Source organism: Littorina saxatilis, linkage group LG2 (assembly GCF_037325665.1).
Source record: "Littorina saxatilis isolate snail1 linkage group LG2, US_GU_Lsax_2.0, whole genome shotgun sequence".
NCBI classification, from domain to species: domain Eukaryota; kingdom Metazoa; phylum Mollusca; class Gastropoda; order Littorinimorpha; family Littorinidae; genus Littorina; species Littorina saxatilis.
In genome coordinates this window covers 20,057,369-20,075,738 of record NC_090246.1, presented here as the reverse complement: position 1 = coordinate 20,075,738, position 18,370 = coordinate 20,057,369, and the positions used below count along the sequence as shown (strand labels likewise).

Below are 18,370 nucleotides of genomic sequence, written 5' to 3'. Positions count from 1 at the left end.
GCATTCGCCATTGGCATTACATGCACCGACGTGTAAAAATAAGTCAAAAACCTGAACTGCAGATCAAATTTCACACCTGATTTCATCAGAATCATCATGCGGAACCTGCAAGTCTATGGTAGATCATATTCTGATTACCACAATATTGCTGCAAGAAACGCAGACCTTTGGCGAATAGCAGAGCTCATGCCTTTGACAAGAACAAGCGCAATATCAATCATTCCTGATCAGCATTTATCTTTGAATATTTGTTGTTGTACTTGGTCTGTGCAGCAGTGTGCGAATGGGAGAAGAGAATGTTCGGACAATGTGAACAACTTTGTTGGCGAGCAATCAGAGCAAGTGACATCTAGTACTGATCTAATGATCTAGGCTTGCAGCTAGTTGGAATAGTGTGAACGCAGCATAAGAATGTGGGGCAGAAGCAGGAGAGAGTCTGAGAGAGTTGTATGAAAGGCGTGTTGTTAAAAAGGCATGTGGCTCAAAGTCAAAGGCGAGAATGATTGCATCGCATGGAAGTCATGTTTTAACAGGCCAGTTCGAAATCGAAATGCCTCCATCTGGAAAGAGGTTTTGTTGCTAAAATGTAGAACTGCGTCTGCCAAGTCAAATCCCAAAGTCTGTTCAATTTTTAAAAAAATGATTTTACTTGTAGCTCTTTCACATTTTGCATCATACTCCATAGCGTTAAAAAAATGGTTGTAAACAGAAACGTCACATCTGTACATTAGCGAGGCACACAGTAACACACACACAGTAAGAGACTAACACATGCGTGCATACAACCACAAGCACACACACTGGGTGATTTAGTGGATTGGCATGTAGGCAAGGGAAATAACCATGTTTTTCTCTAGAATGTGAGAAAGCCCTTAAAATGACTGCGGTCAAAAATTTGGTTCAGTTTCAGTGCCGCCCACCTCACCCATCCCTCGACTAGTGCTATTAAAATATAAACATATCACAAAACGCATATGTAAACATTGCGGTCTGGATCTTTGGCCCCCAAAGCCGCTTTGTTGTTCACAATCAACATCAAATTAAAAGCAGAGACAGCGCTCATTAACTTGACTAAGCAGGAAGGATTTAGCTTGAGAGGTGAAGACTATGGGTTAGTTTACCCCTTCCAGCAAATTCTTTGGGAACATCTATAAATTAAGGCGCCAAGCACCAAGTAGGCTAGGGGTTCAGATTTTTGTTTCATCCATGGAAGCCAAAAGGTGCAATCTGAATAAGAATTAGCTATGGTATCATGTTTACAAATGCTGTTTCTCTGTAGCACTGTATGCTCTATTAGAGACAAGATTCGCAATGGTACATAAGCTTGATGCGCCCTTGAGTTTGACTCGCTGAAGAAAATTTGTTTTCATGATTTATTGATTATGGGTCATTTTTAGATTTGATGCGGCAGTGGCGTGTTTGCATAAATTTGCAAACCGCAACTCTTAGTCAGTGAGTGAGTATGGATAACTGAATTAGTTGAACTCATTTTTCTTTCTCCTTCAAGTTCAAGGTGGAGATAATATTCAATCAACCTTTTGATTTGGTTGAAATGGAATAGACCCTCTTAATAATAATATTCCAAGCTCTTGCATTGTTGCAACCTTTGAAGCACAGCAAAGCAAGTGGGAAGGACTCTTGCGAGAGCTGCGACGTACATCTCATGTACTCAGCTCTCTCAACTCAAAGCACAACAAGGAGCATGCAGTATGGCGACAGCTCCTCAGATTCTGAAAAGGTCTATTAACATGGTAGTATTGGTACTGCTACCACTATACCACTACTACTAGTGCTACCGTCTTGCTAAGTACTGTGACTGAGTAATCCACTGCTAGGGCTAGACCTAGTCACCAAGACAAGCATGATCAATTTCACCACCACAAACCTCTGCCTTCCTTTCACTATGAAAACATTCTCCTACAATGTGCACATATATATCTAAAGTACCCACATTGTATCAAATTCCAAATTAGAGTAAAATAAACGTACATCCGCACCAACGCAGGAACTGGAATGCATGGCTGCAGAATTTCAAGGAATTGGGCAATACTTCTCTTGTTGACACAAACTGGAGTCAACATGCATTAAAACCACAACATGACAACTGCAAAGTAATGACATCTGGAGCATACGAACCATCGATTTGATCTGTTTCCATGTCCTCATGCTCACTTCGAGTTTCATCTTTAGCGTTTACATGGTTCATTGTGTTGTTCATATCATTAGCCTTGGTACCAGTGACCGTTTGTCGTTCTCGCCCTGGAGTCTGTAGACTTCTCTGCGAGACGGTCACTTTGACGTGCTTACTCGCAATTCGCCCAATGTCTGCAGATTCCACCCCTCTGGCGGGGAAAACCGCTCAAAGGTAAACAGTGTTATAATTTTGAGGCAGTGGTTTAGACGGCGCCGGGACATGAACAAAAATAAACAAGATGGCGGTCCAGCGTTAGGGGAGCATGGGATACTTTGCGGGTTTTTTCAAAATGTGGAGTAGTACAACTCTTACCGTCATCCTGTGTTACTTTAGTTGTCATAACTTCAATTCCAAATAATGTTCGTTCCTATGCAATATATCTTCCAGCCCCTTTCACGGAAATGTTTGCAGTATGTTTCCGTTAAAACCTTCGGATATTTTCGTCGAGGATATTTTATTGCGCATGCGCACATAAAGCATTTCCGTTAAAAAAAAACTTGGTCAACACCTTTCTTTTATTCCAATATTTGATGAGCGAAATACCACATTTCTTGTCATAATCAGCTTGTGTGAAGCTGTACTCATTAACAATGCACCAGAGTGAAGACCAAGAACAAGACCAACAGCCAGAAAATTGGCTAGGTGCTTTTGAACTTGAATGTCTTGACCACCTACAGTCAGAACCTAATTTGGAGGAAAAGCTTCTCTGTGAAAAGGATCTGGCAGAACAACACTTATTCGTGAACTTTCAAAACTCAGCGACTGCAATTGCTCAGCTGTATAAAGGTACAGTTGCAAACTAAACAATGCCGTGGTGTTAATGAATAATTCCAGTCATGAATTGTGTGTAATTTAAAACCCGAACTTCTCATGTCACACGGATTATTTTCAGGTTATGACGTATGATGGCCGTACTTCCACGGGAAAACTGACTGACGAAAGTAGACTACAGCTGACGAAAACGAAGAGTTCGTGTTGTGTTAGTTTATCACCAGCAATATATGTTATCAGATCCACTAATCGTAACAAGTTACCTTTGAAGAAATTAAACTCAAAACTTCTAGTTCTGAAAAGTTGGTTCCTAAATAAAGTGTAGGCCCTATAGATGGAAGCCTACTGTATGAACTATGATGTATCAGACCTTGAAGTCAACAAAGAAGTATTAACTAGCGAGTTCTTGACTATTGAGGACCAGGCTATCTCCAGAATTAGCCCTGTGGAAGTGACGTAAGTTGTTGAAAGAAGATGTAACAATTTGAGATCATCAGTCGTCACACCGCGCTTATTTTGGAGATTGCCAAAGAACAGGGATGAGATCAGTAAATTTGTATACACATTTTCTGTCAGTCTATTATAATTAGTGACTGATTGAGTGCTTTAGACAGAAAAATTGAAGTAGCCCATTTTTGATAAATGTTTCAATTGTAGACTTGAACATTCTCAGCATTTGGGGTGCATCCCCCTGACCCCTCTTCAATCAATCAATCAATATGAGGCTTATATCGCGCGTATTCCGTGGGTACAGTTATAAGCGCAGGGATTTAAAAAAAAATTTTTTATGCAATTTATATCGCGCACATATTCAAGGCGCAGGGATTTATTTATGCCGTGTGAGATGGAATTTTTTTACACAATACATCACGCATTCACATCGGCCAGCAGATCGCAGCCATTTCGGCGCATATCCTACTTTTCACGGCCTATTATTCCAAGTCACACGGGTATTTTGGTGGACATTTTTATCTATGCCTATACAATTTTGCCAGGAAAGACCCTTTTGTCAATCGTGGGATCTTTAACGTGCACACCCCAATGTAGTGTACACGAAGGGACCTCGATTTTTCGTCTCATCCGAAAGACTAGCACTTGAACCCACCACCAAGGTTAGGAAAGGGGGGAGAAAATTGCTAACGCCCTGACCCAGGGTCGAACTTGCAACCTCTCGCTTCCGAGCGCAAGTGCGTTACCACTCGGCCACCCAGTCCAATTGGGCCCACCCAGTCCAATTGGGCCCACCCAGTCCTTCTTGGGCCCACCCAGTCCTTCTTGGGCCCACCTTCTCACCCCCCTCCTCCCCCCCCCCCCCCCCCTCCCCCCCCCCCCCCCCCCCCCCCCCCCCCCCCCACCCACCTGCCGCCCTTATTATTTTTATCCCAGCGCCATCTCTGAAAGAACCAATAATAACTCTACACCGGCTCAATACTGTCCGGTTATAAAGTCTGAACTTAAATTAAAATGGAATTATTTGGTTTTTATCTGACTAATTATTTTCCACATGTTTATGTCAACAGATCGACATCAAGTAGTATGGCTTCCTTTCCAGACTGCTGCCTTGGCAGTTACAAACATGTACAAAGGTAACATTTCGTACTTTTTTCTTAGCAATAATAATACTAATATTAATAACACATTAACAGCTGGCAAGCAACGCAAAGGTATTGAGTCTTACTCAAAGTAACTGTTACTGTTAGTCTCAGTTACTCTAACCTAGACTGTGTGATTGAGTTTTTCCTGTATTATGGTTTTGTTCAGCTTTTAAAGACCCTCAACATTTTTAGTCAGAAAAGTTGAAACATTCTGGTATTATAAGTATATATTATATAACTAAAATGTATATGTCGTGCCGAATTCATGGAATTGCTGAATTAGCGGAATCGGCAACATTTATGCCCATTTTGCTTAAACGGCAAAACGTTGCCCATTTCGCAAAATCGGCAGCGTTGTGCTGAAAATGGGTAAAACCTTCTAAAATGTGCCCATTTGACTAAATCGGCAGCCACCTATTGGTTTTAAAGTTCTCAAATGCCTTGGATATTATCACACTTAGAAAGATAGATTCTTGTATGGATAGATATCGCAATTATCGATGAGTATTGAGTTATGGCAACAAATGTAGTTTTCATGCATTTCCGGAGTTATGCTCGACAAAGACCACCACACTCACAGACCATAAAAAGCATAATAGGGAGGGAAAGCAATGTTAATGAAATGTTCTGGTGACACAATGCGTAGCAGACTTGCCACGGCTTTTGCGAAATGGTCAAATGATAGAAATTTTCGGCAAAATGCTGTCGATTTCGCGTAATGGACAGCGTTTTGCCGATGACGCAAAATGGGCAAAAATGTTGGCGATTCCGTCAATTCGGCTATTCGGTGAATTCGGCACGACATATACATGTATACATGATATATAAATCTCTTAAGTGCATTTGGATTTCTAAAATAGTTGTAGGGTTGTGTATTGGTCTTTTTTTTTTGCTCTAACTGGATGTGAACAGAGTTCATAAGTAAACAGGATTAAGAAGTGTTGTAAAACTACTAAAAGCTGTATGACATTCTCACCAACTAGATTTTATCCTGCCCAAACAGTTTGGAGTTATTCAGAAGTTGTTTACGGCTTAGGCCAAAAAAAAAAAGGTGTGGTTACGGTAACATAGCCAAAAAAAATAGGGTAGGTAGGTAGGCAATCACTTTTTTTTTTTTTTAACTTTTTTTTCTAATGTGTACAAATTAAACCTACTTGACAGGGAAATAAGTGTGCGACACGGGCGCTTTCGCTTTCATTGCGGTTTTTGCACTCGGTTTTTTTTTGTTTTTGTTGACAAATGTAATAAAAAGTTATAGGATCGGCCCCTAAAAATAGGGTAGGTCGGGTTACCGTAACCACGCCTATTTTTTTTTTAGGCCTTAACACTTTCTACCCCACCTATGTTGATCAAGTTTTTTTTAGCCGAGACCAGCTGTGCTGCAGCAGGTCACTCAGAATTGTAGTAACTGTGGAGTAACTGTGTATCAACATGCTGGAAGTGGAATGCAGGCGTTAGATGGTCGTTACAAGAAGCGACTGAAGCTAACAGTCTGAGCGGATATATCCGTACCTGGTCAGATAGAGCCATATGAGTGGGTACGGATATATATCTGTACCTGGGAGACAATGAGTTAACATAACAATTTACAGGGGGGTAAAGTTGCACACAGGGTAGTACAGTTTACAACATTTGCGTCATCCTAGCAAACTTGGTTCTAAACTGGTACCTACAATGTGACTGTCTGTGAGGCCTGTCTGGTGAAAGGACACCACTCTTGAAACTAATGAAAGGACACCTTGTTGTCCCGTTATCAATTGTTATCTTGAGCACAATATACCAGTCATTACTGGCCACCTGTAATGTAGGGAAACTTGGAAGGTCCCAATGGAGTCCTTTCATCACAGGTACCACTGTACCCTGAGCTGTTCTCACAGCAAGAAAACTTATGTGTTGCAGAAAGTGTAAACAGAATACAGCACTGTGTGGAGCTGGGACAACAGACAGGACGCTACAGCAGAAATAGGGACATAGTTGCCTGGGCCCGCAAGAAGCGTCGGCATATTCGCAGGGATGAGTTGCTAGCGTTTCTGTCGGGCAAGGCTCCACCTTGCAAAGGGCGGTTGAACAGTGCGTCAGGAAGCAAACGACATAATGTTTCACACGAGAGGAACCTCCCACGCCACCCTCTGGGCCACAACTTAGCAGCTCCCGACAATGTTGACGTCGACCTAGGCACCTTCCAACAAGCGCTTGCTCTCCAAGGTGTGTATTACTATTATTCTTCCAGGGAATATTTCTGTTTTTGTGATTTGACACTATGCACATTTGCACTCTCCTTTTTGACTCACATGCGAAGCAAAAGTGAGTCTATGTACTCACCCGAGTCGTCCGTCCGTCCGGACGTCCGTCCGGAAAACTTTAACGTTGGATATTTCTTGGACACTATTCAGTCTATCAGTACCAAATTTGGCAAGATGGTGTATGATGACAAGGCCCCAAAAAACATACATAGCATCTTGACCTTGCTTCAAGGTCAAGGTCGCAGGGGCCATAAATGTTGTCTAAAAAACAGCTATTTTTCACATTTTTCACATTTTCTCTGAAGTTTTTGAGATTCAATACCTCACCTATATATGATATATAGGGCAAAGTAAGCCCCATCTTTTGATACCAGTTTGGTTTACCTTGCTTCAAGGTCAAGGTCACAGGAGCTCTTCAAAGTTGGATTGTATACATATTTTGAAGTGACCTTGACCCTGAACTATGGAAGATAACTGTTTCAAACTTAAAAATTATGTGGGGCACATGTTATGCTTTCATCATGAGACACATTTGGTCACATATGATCAAGGTCAAGGTCTCTTTGACCCTTATGAAATGTGACCAAAATAAGGTAGTGAACCACTAAAAGTGACCATATCTCATGGTAGAAAGAGCCAATAAGCACCATTGTACTTCCTATGTCTTGAATTAACAGCTTTGTGTTGCATGACCTTGGATGACCTTGACCTTGGGTCAAGGTCTGACCTTGGGTCAAGGTCACATGTATTTTGGTAGGAAAAATGTGTAAAGCAGTTCTTAGTGTATGATGTCATTGCTAGGTTTAGTTATTTGACCTTGACCCTGAAGGTCAAGGTCATGTAAAGGTCAAGGTCAAGCATGTGAGTCGTATGGGCTTTGCCCTTCTTGTCTTTCTGTGTACAGCTGTGTGTTAGTTGATGTGTGTGTTTGGCCATCTAAGACCTTAGGTGTGATCGTTGTATTAAATGATCAGACAGAAGCATTCATGAATGCCATTGACTGGTTTGAGATGCTTATTCTTTTCGTACGTTCTACGTAAGTTGCTGCCATGATAGTTAGGCCAAAAAAAAAAATAGGTGTGGTTACGGTAACATAGCCAAAAAAAATAGGGTAGGTAGGTAGGCAATCACTTTTTTTTTTTTTTTAACTTTTTTTTCTAATGTGTACAAATTAAACCTACTTGACAGGGAAATAAGTGTGCGACACGGGCGCTTTCGCTTTCATTGCGTTTTTTGCACTGGTTTTTTGTTTTTGTTTTTTTGGTGACAAATTCAATGTAATAAAAAGTTATAGGATCGGCCCCTAAAAATAGGGTAGGTCGGGTTACCGTAACCACACCTATTTTTTTTTTAGGCCTTAGGGATTTTGAACCAGAGATTCAAAGGGGTATTGGCATTATTGGTCGTGTACCTTGCCTGCATATGTTTCATGGGGCCCTAGTGTTCTGAACAATATTAAACTATTGCACTGTCCAGTAGTAAGATATTCAGAGGACAACCAGTGGTGTTCACAAACACAGAGGACAATAGGTCAGTTTATGTATCGATCCAAATGTCTGGCTACACACAAATTGTTCTGTCGGGAGACCTTTTACCTGTCAAAACCATCGGACAGTCAATCGGCCAAGGCTCAAAACAATGCCTAAAGATTAAAAAAAGAATCGATATATATCTATATATATATACGACTTCTGTCTGTCTGTCTGTCTGTCTGTCTCTGTGTGTGTGTGTGTGTGTGTGTGTGTGTGTGTGTGTGTCCGCGATGCCAAGCCAAAGTTCTCGGTGGATCTTTTTCAAATTTGGAGACCGTATTCAGCTACACCCCGGACACAACCTCATCGATGAGATATTTCAACACGTGCTCTCAGCGCGCAGCGCTGAACCGATTTTGGTTTTTCTCTGGATCCATTCCCAGTAACTCTTCCTTATCTTCTCCAGTGTTTTCAGCGTTTATCTCTCTTCCTTCGTGTGGCGTCAATCCATATTCCCGTTACTACGTTACTATTTTTAGAATGTCACGATTGCACCCGTAAGTTGTCCTTACTGTAAAAGTGAAAAGGTCGAATCAATTTATAGCCACGCGAAAAATACACTGTCATCTATCTCTATATATTTATAGATATACATATATATATACGGCTTCTCTGTGTGTGTGTGTGTGTGTTTGTGTGTGTGTGTGGGCAACACCTGTGGATTGTAGAGTTCTGTTTGTGATGTGGTCTAGCTGCTTTGGTGTGTCGGTATGTTCAGGCCTTCCTTCGAGAAGCCATAACAGTTATTCTCAATCCCGTTTGAGTGGACTTCGTCCTGAGGTGATTGTGGTGTTTTGGCACTCGGTTACATTTGGCGTCGTCGACAGCTATGGGACTCGACATGAAATGTTCAGGCCACTGAATCATTTTCGTGCTGTTCCCATTCCACCTGGGAGGGACCTAAGTTCATTCAAAGAAGGTCGAGTGTGACAGGGAGACTACCGTCGCCCTTCACAGCAGACTCTGCAGAGTTGTTCGCCTTAGAAGTTGTGGGCTTTCCTTGCATGTACCCGTAAGTTGTCCTCACTGTAAAAGTGCAAAAGTCGAATCTATTTATCGAAAAATCCACTGTCATCTATCTCTACATATTTATATATATATAGATAGATATATACGGCTTCTGTGTCTCTGTGTGTGTGTGTGTGTGTGTGTGTGTGTGTGTGTGTGTGTGTGTGTGTGTGTGTGTGTGGAGGCAACACCTGTGGATTGTAGAGTTCTGTTTGTGATGGGGTCTGGCGGCTTTTGTCTGTCTGTATGTTCTGGCATTTGAGAAGCCATAACAGATAATATAGGGCTAAGAAATAAGCTCTAAAATTCTCAATCCCGTTTGACAGGACTTCGCCTTCAAAGGTGATTGTGGTGAACCGCCACGCTGTCTGTCTCTGTCTTGCGATTCATCCCGGCGAAGCCGGGTATTCCTCTAGTATATATATATACTAGATGATTACCCGCTTCGCCGGGAAGAAGTAGAGCCGAATACCCGGCCGTCGCCGGGGACCCGGCTTTGCCGGGTGTACGCCGGCATCGCCGGCGCACGAAGGAAGGGAGATCTAAAAATAGTAACGTGCAGTGACCTTCTAAATATAGTAACGTACAAACGGGAATATGGATTGACGCCACACGAAGGAAGGGAGATAAACGCAAAACACTGGAGAAGATAAGGAAGAGTTACTGGGAATGGTGAAATAAACAGAAAAACGAAAATCGGTTCAGCGCTGCGCGCTGAGAGCACGTGTTGAAATATCTCATCGATGAGGTTGTGTCCGGGGTCTCTGTGAATAAGCCCACCAAATTTGAAGCAGATCCATCGAGAACTTTGGCCGTGCATTGCCAAGACACACACACACAGACACAAGTCGTATATATATATAGATGTCATTGTCAATGATCGAAGACCGCGGTCTGAAAACATCACTGGATATAGGACTCGGATCTCTTTGGTTTGCTTAAATCTGAATCGTCAAGACAACGGCGCAATGGGAAGTAACTGGCTTGTGTATTTTATTACTATTAGGGGGACGGGGCAGGTGACAGATATTAGTTGACTGCAGATTTCCTTTGAAAAAAATGTCCGCTACATTATCAGTCTTTGTACTGTTTCCAAGTGTTGTTTTATGTAAACTGTCCATGTCTTCTTTTGAAGTTGATCAGTGGTGAAAATAAGATGTCATTGTTTGATTTGTGGTCACACTCACAGCTTAGTGTCTGGAATAATTTATTTTTGACTAGACTGGTGGTGATGACATCATTCTATCTATGATGCCATTGTGTCCGAAATGAACATAAGCATTTGCTTTTCTTGATGAGACCTGATTTACTCAGATTTTTGAAGGTCGTTAAAGGGGGGGGGGGGGGGGGGTCCCTGTATATTTAAATTTATTTCAAGACCTCCTTCTCTTTTAGTTTTAATTTTCTCAGATGTCAAGAAGTCTTAAAAGGTAGGTTTCACTGTACCACATGATGTTCAGTGATAACTTGCTTGTACTCTCAGCCATTTATATAAAACATGAATATGTGTGGGTGCAGGGTTAAACGGCGCCATGTCCAACATCAGCATGGGTTACCATGGTCACAACGCGGGTGCTCAGCCAGTAGGATCAGTGGAGGACCTGAACCACTTCATCCACGAGGAGGTCCTCCGTCACCACGAACACCGAAAACGCTCTACACAATCCCAAGACTGTGTCCTCGACTCTCCAGCCAGAAAACGCTCACGACTACTTTGATCTGTAAAAACTCTCTGCTCTTATTGATTATAGGCAAAAACCAGGTAGAAAGCAAAAAAAAAATCAGAGTCCAATGATGCATTTTGTTGGATTATTTTTTTTTTGACAAAAACGATTTACTTACTTGGACTGATTTTGAGCTCCAGCGTAACTCACTGTGATGTTTTCAGAGACCTTTTCCCCTGTACTACTGTTATATCTACATACATGTATGTTATGCAAGGCAAGCAGGCAAACACATTTGGTTTCTTCTTACACTTTAAAATTGGTATGAGAGGTGAGTGTTGCATACAAGATTAAAATATGAATGAATCTGGCCATTTATTTACCAGCTGTGGTAAAGCAGGCTTCACTGTGGGAATGCGTGGCTTGTGTGTTTGTATTCATTTACCAGTGTTTTTCACTGAGTTCAGCCGTTTCTTTTCATCTGAAATAAAGGGAGTTACTCAAATTGAGTGCATCTCGGTTGGTTATAAATGACAGGGATTATGTGTTAAATGGAATGGGCATTATTTTGTCAGTGGCTGTGTAATTATCTCTTTTACAGCTATCATTCATTACTAAAAAGCTGGTAGAAATTAATGTTGATGGTCTAAGTCATTGTTATGTGACATAAACTTGATTCAGTGTTAAAAAAAACAGCGAGTTGGCATCATGTGGTAAGTAACCTAAGAGCTTTCAGATTTGTTTTAGAAAGAAAGCCAGATTTTTATAAGTGGTTTATTTTATTTAATTTTTTTAAGTAATGTAACAGTATTTAAAAGCACCCATGTTTACCCGTGCACAAGTTGAACCTTTATGTTTTGAAATGAGTTAACAAATCCATTTGGGAGACATGTAAGCAATGGTGAAGAAGTTACAATTCACACACACACACACACACACACACACACACACACACACACACACACACACACACGCACGCGCACACACACACACACACACACTCTTTCTCTCTCTCTCTCTCTCTCTCTCTCTCTCTCTCTCTCTCTCTCTCTCTCTCTCGCTCTCTCCAACACACACTAACACACATGCACACACGCACACGCTATGCACTGACGACCCATTTTCAGTGAGAGGGAACAAGACCCTGATGGGCTCGGCTGAACTTGCACTATCTCTATCTTCAATGCCTTGTGCTCAACAGTTGTCATTGTTGAAGTATGATTGAGGCTGTAGGTATGGGAAAACATATAAATACAAATGGTGAGGGTTATCATTTGTTTAAAAATACCCCATGTACAGAAGGAAATGAACATTCAACAAACTATTTCTGTTGATCGATCAGAAATGTTGTACCATGTGGTGACTAAACGAGTTTTGGCGCTGATCATTGACTCATAAGCTTTTCTTATAAAATGAACAACACAGGGTCATTTTTTTTAGAATTATTGCAGCCTGTTGCTTATCTGGATGATTTTATTTTGCTCACTGTTTTTGTTTTGCCAAAGGGATAGACATGTTTATAGTTTTTAAAGTAATTTGCGAGTTGATACAAACAGTATAGCTGGGTGAAATAAAGTGTGAGTTGAACATTTGACATGGAGACAATAGTTAAAGTATGTGTGTGGTGCTCGATTCCTTTTTCCTTCCTTGTGACAGTATGAGACATATTGGTTCCAAACTCAGAACATTTCAAAACTGCAAAAGACATGTACTCCCATTTCCTTCTCATTTTGTTCAGTTGTATGACACAGTCTTCTCCTGTGCATTTAGCATTGCGGTGTTAACTGTCTCTTCCCTCGGCCACATCAGACAATTCAACTTCAGGATCAGCAGTTCATTTTAGCTGGGTCAAAGGGATGTAATGTGCCTCCTTGCAAGAGACATACTGAGTTATGTCCCATGACCCACAGCAAACAACAGTTCCAGTTGTGACAGGACTGCTTAAATGTTCAGTTACTGCTGCTCACTGAATGGAGATATGTCTTTCGGTTTTATCATAGATTCACAGGGATGCATATATATATGCATTAAAGGATTTTTTTTTTTTAAATCGGTTCTGGGCTATAGTGTTCAATTTCCAAGATGATGAGTTCTTTTCACGATTAATCAATTGAATGTTCACTTCAGTTCCACCAGATAACATAAATGATCTGTACAAGGTGTGTGAGTCGAACCATGTGTAGCGGAGGACAACACAGTTGCTTGTTTGGGACTTAAACAACACATCTTTTTGTGTAATATTTGTTATCATTCTGTGATTAGCACAGATTTTAAAGATTGTAAAGAAATGGGAGTAAAAAGAAATGAAACAGTACATTATCAGTATTTGAAAGTAAAAAGTTGGCACATTGTTATCTAGGCTATTTGTTTTGGCAAAATGGGCAACTTTTAAGTTTTCAGATAACTTAGGTGTACACTTAGGCCCTAGTAGTAGCAGACCTATTTACCCTTACTATTTTGGAATAATTTATTACTATTTTTTAGGCTTTTTGGGGAAAAAATACTCCTTTTGAGTCCAGACTACGATTTTCAAATGTGCTTTAAATAGGTTTGTGTTGCTAATGTTGGCGTTTGTAACCACTGGGTTACTATTTTGGTCATCAGATTACTATTTTTTTACTTGACCATTATTCTTGTCAAGTGTTGGGGGTAAACAGGTCTGTAGTAGTACTAAATGTGATCACTTAGATAATTTCAAATGGTACAACTGAGAGGTAATGAGAATTGTTAATTTTAACGACCTACTTAATCTATTTTCAGTTCATGATTTTATGTGTGTTATACTTTATTCTTCACTTCTTGCCTTCCCCAATCCTAAAATTGTTTTGATTTCTTAATGCTTGTAAAACTGACATCAACAAATTTGAAATTTTTGTTTCAATTGTTTACCCAGTCTGTGTTTCTTTCTCATGTTTTTGTTGTTGTAAATAATGGCCAAATTTGTTTCTGTTTATGTATGTGTTTGAATGACATGAAGATAATTGGAGTCCCTACTTTTGTTCAATGTTAAGATTAGTGTTATCAACTCTACTTATCTCTTCTTCACTGACAGTTTGTCCAGTTATATATTCTCTTCTGTTGTGACTTGACTACTATTTTTGTTAAGTGTGTTAGTAGAAGTTCTGCAAACAAAGAATGTAAAACACTGGCTTCTTGCAAAACTATTAAATCCAACTGCTCTGTAAAATGTGTGATTAACAATAACATGGAATTTGCAACTGGGGTGATTATACATGTAGATGCAGATGGAAATCACAAAGTTTGTATGTACTGCGTGTGCAACTCTTGTTTAGAAATATAACTATAAAGAAAATATCAGACAAGCCCAAGAGGCTTAGACTGAGATATTTTTAAACAGTTTCTTGCTCAGTTTGTTGATTTCCTGGCAAGAAAGAGTTCTGAAAAATGATCTTACAGAGTTATATCTACAAGAGCCAGAAACTGAAAATACTTGGTAAAGATGCAAGATAAAGACCAAAGGTAAGTGTAAAAAATCTGCTTGGTTGAATATATTTTAGTACGCTGAACTGTTCATAGCACTTAAGCCCAAAACCAATATAAATATGGGGTGGGGAGGGGAAAGAGGGGGGGGGGGGGGGGGGTGGGGTGACATGTGGTATTAGTAAGGATCAGGAGTTTCCTTAAATGTACTGAACTTGTCAAATCCAGGTGCACGGAGCCCCTGGGGCTTTTAGTCATACCTCAGGCAGCTATCCGTTAGACAAACTACCAAGTTTCATTGACTTGCACCCAAAGAGTCAAGAACTACGATTTTTTTACGAATTAATTTCGTACTCGGACCCGGCTGGTCTTGGCCTATTTTTGGATCTAAATTTAGATCAGGTAGATCACCACATCATGCACAAAAAGACACGTCACTAGCAAACTATGTCAGACGTCATCATGAGTTTGTGTAAAACAAAATGGAGGCAGGAATAACTCAAGTTGAATCGAACTCCGACCAAACACCACGTAATAACTAGGTTAATTTATGCACTCGCGTGAACAAGAAACTGTCGAGCTTCACAGATGTCGTCGTTGGGTAGTTTTGGGTTTGTTTTACTACCATAGGAGGATTTTTGAACTGTAAATGCACTCAGCTGCAACAAAAACGAAGGCTGTGAGCTGCACTGTGCCTTTGCTACTTGTACAGGGTTGATGTGAAGCTATTTTACATGTTTGCAAGAATAAAAAAATAAAAGGTTTTGAAAAAAAAGAGTTCCTCTTCTAGACATTTATTTAATTGGAAATCATGTTTTTGATGGTCTTCCACCAATACCCCTTGCCAGTTTGAGTAGTAGCAATAGGTGTTTTCTAATTTTTTGGTTTGTTTAGTTTCCACATAAAGTTTAGTGAAATGTTGTGTAAGACTAGAACATAGAACAACATTCAGATTCCATTCAGAATTCGTGCTGTTTCATGTCCGTAGCCTTGCCACTTCACTTAGTGTTCTTTTCGTTTTCTTTATCCCAATTCAGTCACAAAAAGGGTATCTTCTTGTATATAAACTTGTACTCAAAGTGAAAACTTGCTTTATGTGTGACAGGTTTTGGTAATTGTTTTACTTTTTTTGTGATGTCAAACTATACTTAACCATAATTAGGACCCCCCGCGGGTATGGGGGAGTCCCATATTGGTTGGGACGAGAAAGAATTTACCCGATGCTCCCCAGCATGTCGTCAGAGGCGACTAACGGATTCTGTTTCTCCTTTTACCCTTGTTAAGTGTTTCTTGTATAGAATATAGTCAATTTTTGTAAAGATTTTAGTCAAGCGGTATGTAAGAAATGTTAAGTCCTTTGTACTGGAAACTTGCATTCTCCCAGTAAGGTAATATATTGTACTACGTTGCAAGCCCCTGGAGCAAATTTTTGATTAGTGCTTTTGTGAACAAGAAACAATTGACAAGTGGCTCTCTCCCATCTCCCCCCTTCCCCCGTCGCGATATAACCTTCATGGTTGAAAATGACGTAAAACACCAAATAAAGAAAGAACCATAATTAGGTAGTACATGTATGACTATTTTGGTTAAGAAGGAAAATGTGTGTCTGGTTATGTGTGACAGGCTATGGTAATTGTTTTACTTTTTTTTTTATGTCAAATTATAATTAACCCTAAAATAGTGCATGTATGACTATTTTGGTTAAGAAGGAAAGTGTGTGTCTGGTTATGTTCAGCAGATTTGTGTTTGTGTAATTTAAAAAAGAAAACAACTTCAGTTCTCAGTTCAGCATAGTGTGCATGCCAAGAGTGGAAAGTACTAGAGTGCAAGAAAAATGGCGGAAACGTCTTGTATATATATATATATAATCCCGAGAATGAGAGTAGATGGCATCTGTGCTCATAATGAATTTAGTTTTGACGACTGCCTGTTTTGTACTGTATATATATATATACATTCACATAATGAGATCGATTTCTTATCAAGTTCCCTTTCCATAAAAATCAAATGTACATTGGATTTATACTTTGAAATGATGGTACAGTGAAAAACGTTTTGGTCGCCCAGTACCTGTAGGTGGGTTTTTGTGTTTATTTGTTTGCACCGGCGACTTCTGTTCTTTGTTTGTTCGTAAACAAGAAATTGATTATGTTCGTGATTTCGTAGCAAGTATTGGGTCAGTGAATGATTCCATGTACATGTACATGCATAACTTTTTCAGAGTTTTTCTAAGGCGAATTCAATGTGGTGTTTGATCACCTGATCTGCATCAAGACCACACATTAATTTGTCTTTGGATTCATAAAAGGTATGCAGTCTTCCTTTCTTTTATGTGGCATATTTGAAGCAGTTTTTAAAAGTTTGGTCATAACTTCTACTGTCTTTGAAGTAAACGTAGAAATACTCACCAAAAACATCCATTCGCGCATTATGAAATAATAATACATATGAAATAATGGTATAGATATTGTGCTACGTTGCAGGCCCCTGGAGCAGTTTTTTGATTGGTGCTTTTGTGAACAAGAAACACTTAACAAGTGGCTCTATCCCATCTCCCCCCTTTCCCCTATCCCATCTCCCCCCTTTCCCTCGTCGCGATATAACCTTCGTGGTTGAAAACGACGTTAAACACCAATTAAAGAAAAAGAAATAATGGTATAGAGAAAATTTGACAATTTGAAAACATGAATGCACAGACATGCACAATCGCACGTACTCGTGCACGCTCACACTCACACAGACACACACACACACACAATGTTATGCTTCCAGGGACTGCAAGAGGAAACAGAAAATAACCCCCGCGGGTTAGGGGGAAGAATTTACCCAATGCTCCCCAGCATGTCGTAAGAGGCGACTAACGGATTCTGTTTCTCTTTTTACCCTTTTTAAGTGTTTCTTGTATTGAATATAGTCAATTTTTGTAAAGATTTTAGTCAAGCAGTATGTAAGAAATGTTAAGTCCTTTGTACTGGAAACTTGCATTCTCCCAGTAAGGTCATATATTGTACTACGTTGCAAGCCCCTGGAGCAATTTTTTGATTAGTGCTTTTGTGAACAAGAAACAATTAACAAGTGGCTCTATCCCATCCCCCCCCTTTCCCCGTCGCGATATAACCTTGAACGGTTGAAAACGATGTTAAACACCAAATAAAGAAAGAAAGGAAACAGAAAATAAGAAACCTCTAAAGGAACCAAACTTTAATTTCAAAACTTACTTGTTCCCGCATTTTCTCAAGGACAAACTGATAAATAAAGACTTAATGAAGGAGTAAAATATAATGATTTCTTTAGCGCACTGTCATGTCAACATTTTCTGCAAGTTCATGATATAGATAAGCAATTTTACCTATTCCATGTTTATGTGTTGCTAGATGAAAGGTACATGGAAGAGGTGCTGGGCTCTAATGCTATTAGCGTTCTAAACGTCGAACACTACTTTTCAATTATAATTTGGTCGTTGTGTAACTAAACCCCAAAATGTCGAATTTTCAAAACAGATGAAATGGAGTACATTTATGTAAATATACATCATTATGTACTCGCACTCTTTCCTTTCCTTTGGTTCTCTTTCTTTTCTCTTGGTTTTAAATGTTTCTGTTCAGACCTTGCTCATTCCATTCAGTCTCAGCCTATACAGGGATGTCACCTGATCTATACATGTACTTTCAAGTCAAGTTATAATGGTATGAAATTGGTAGACAAAATGAGAGCTCCCTGCCAAGTGTGCTTTTGTCTGCAAAATAAAACTTGTCAATTAAATTGGTGTTTCTTTCATGGTTGACTTTTTAGAGCTGTGTGTTGTGTATCTGTGAGCCTTGCATGTTGCTGTGCTGGGTTTGTGTATCAGGGCTGAGGTGCACACAAAGTTACCACCCAAACGGGAGCCACCGGCAGTGTTGAATTGGTGGAAACTGAGATG

The 18,370-nt window shown here is 40.0% G+C and overlaps 2 protein-coding genes across 5 annotated transcripts in view; one reads left to right on the top strand and one right to left on the bottom strand.

Annotated features, from left to right (window-relative positions):
- LOC138958431 (ubiquitin carboxyl-terminal hydrolase 7-like) overlaps positions 1-2,641 on the bottom strand; it is a 33,193-nt gene extending 30,552 nt beyond the window's left edge. For 3 of the 4 annotated variants that reach the window (XM_070329577.1, XM_070329579.1, XM_070329578.1), the window contains exon 1: positions 2,137-2,467. In XM_070329577.1, the coding sequence (XP_070185678.1) occupies positions 2,137-2,218 (82 nt within the window). In that variant the 5' untranslated portion in view covers positions 2,219-2,467. Of the gene's footprint in view, positions 1-2,136; positions 2,468-2,506 lie in introns of those variants that run through there. The other variant, XM_070329580.1, reaches the window with a different exon arrangement.
- A 37-nt stretch (positions 2,642-2,678) lies between these two features.
- LOC138958434 (HUWE1-associated protein modifying stress responses-like) lies at positions 2,679-18,210 on the top strand. Its single transcript, XM_070329587.1, has 4 exons — positions 2,679-2,980; positions 4,486-4,551; positions 6,460-6,765; positions 10,862-18,210. The coding sequence occupies exons 1-4, from the start codon at positions 2,785-2,787 to the stop codon at positions 11,059-11,061; spliced, it is 768 nt and encodes a 255-aa protein (XP_070185688.1). The 5' UTR covers positions 2,679-2,784; the 3' UTR covers positions 11,062-18,210.
- The last annotated feature ends 160 nt before the right edge of the window (positions 18,211-18,370 follow it).

Excerpts from the sequence above, each read along its gene's own strand:
- LOC138958434 (XM_070329587.1), top strand. The coding sequence starts at position 2,785 with ATGCACCAGAGTGAAGACCAAGAACAAGACCAACAGCCAGAAAATTGG. Across the intron at positions 4,552-6,459 it reads AGTTACAAACATGTACAAAG|AAAGTGTAAACAGAATACAG; the intron begins GTAACATTTCGT and ends TATGTGTTGCAG. Across the intron at positions 6,766-10,861 it reads ACAAGCGCTTGCTCTCCAAG|GGTTAAACGGCGCCATGTCC; the intron begins GTGTGTATTACT and ends GTGTGGGTGCAG.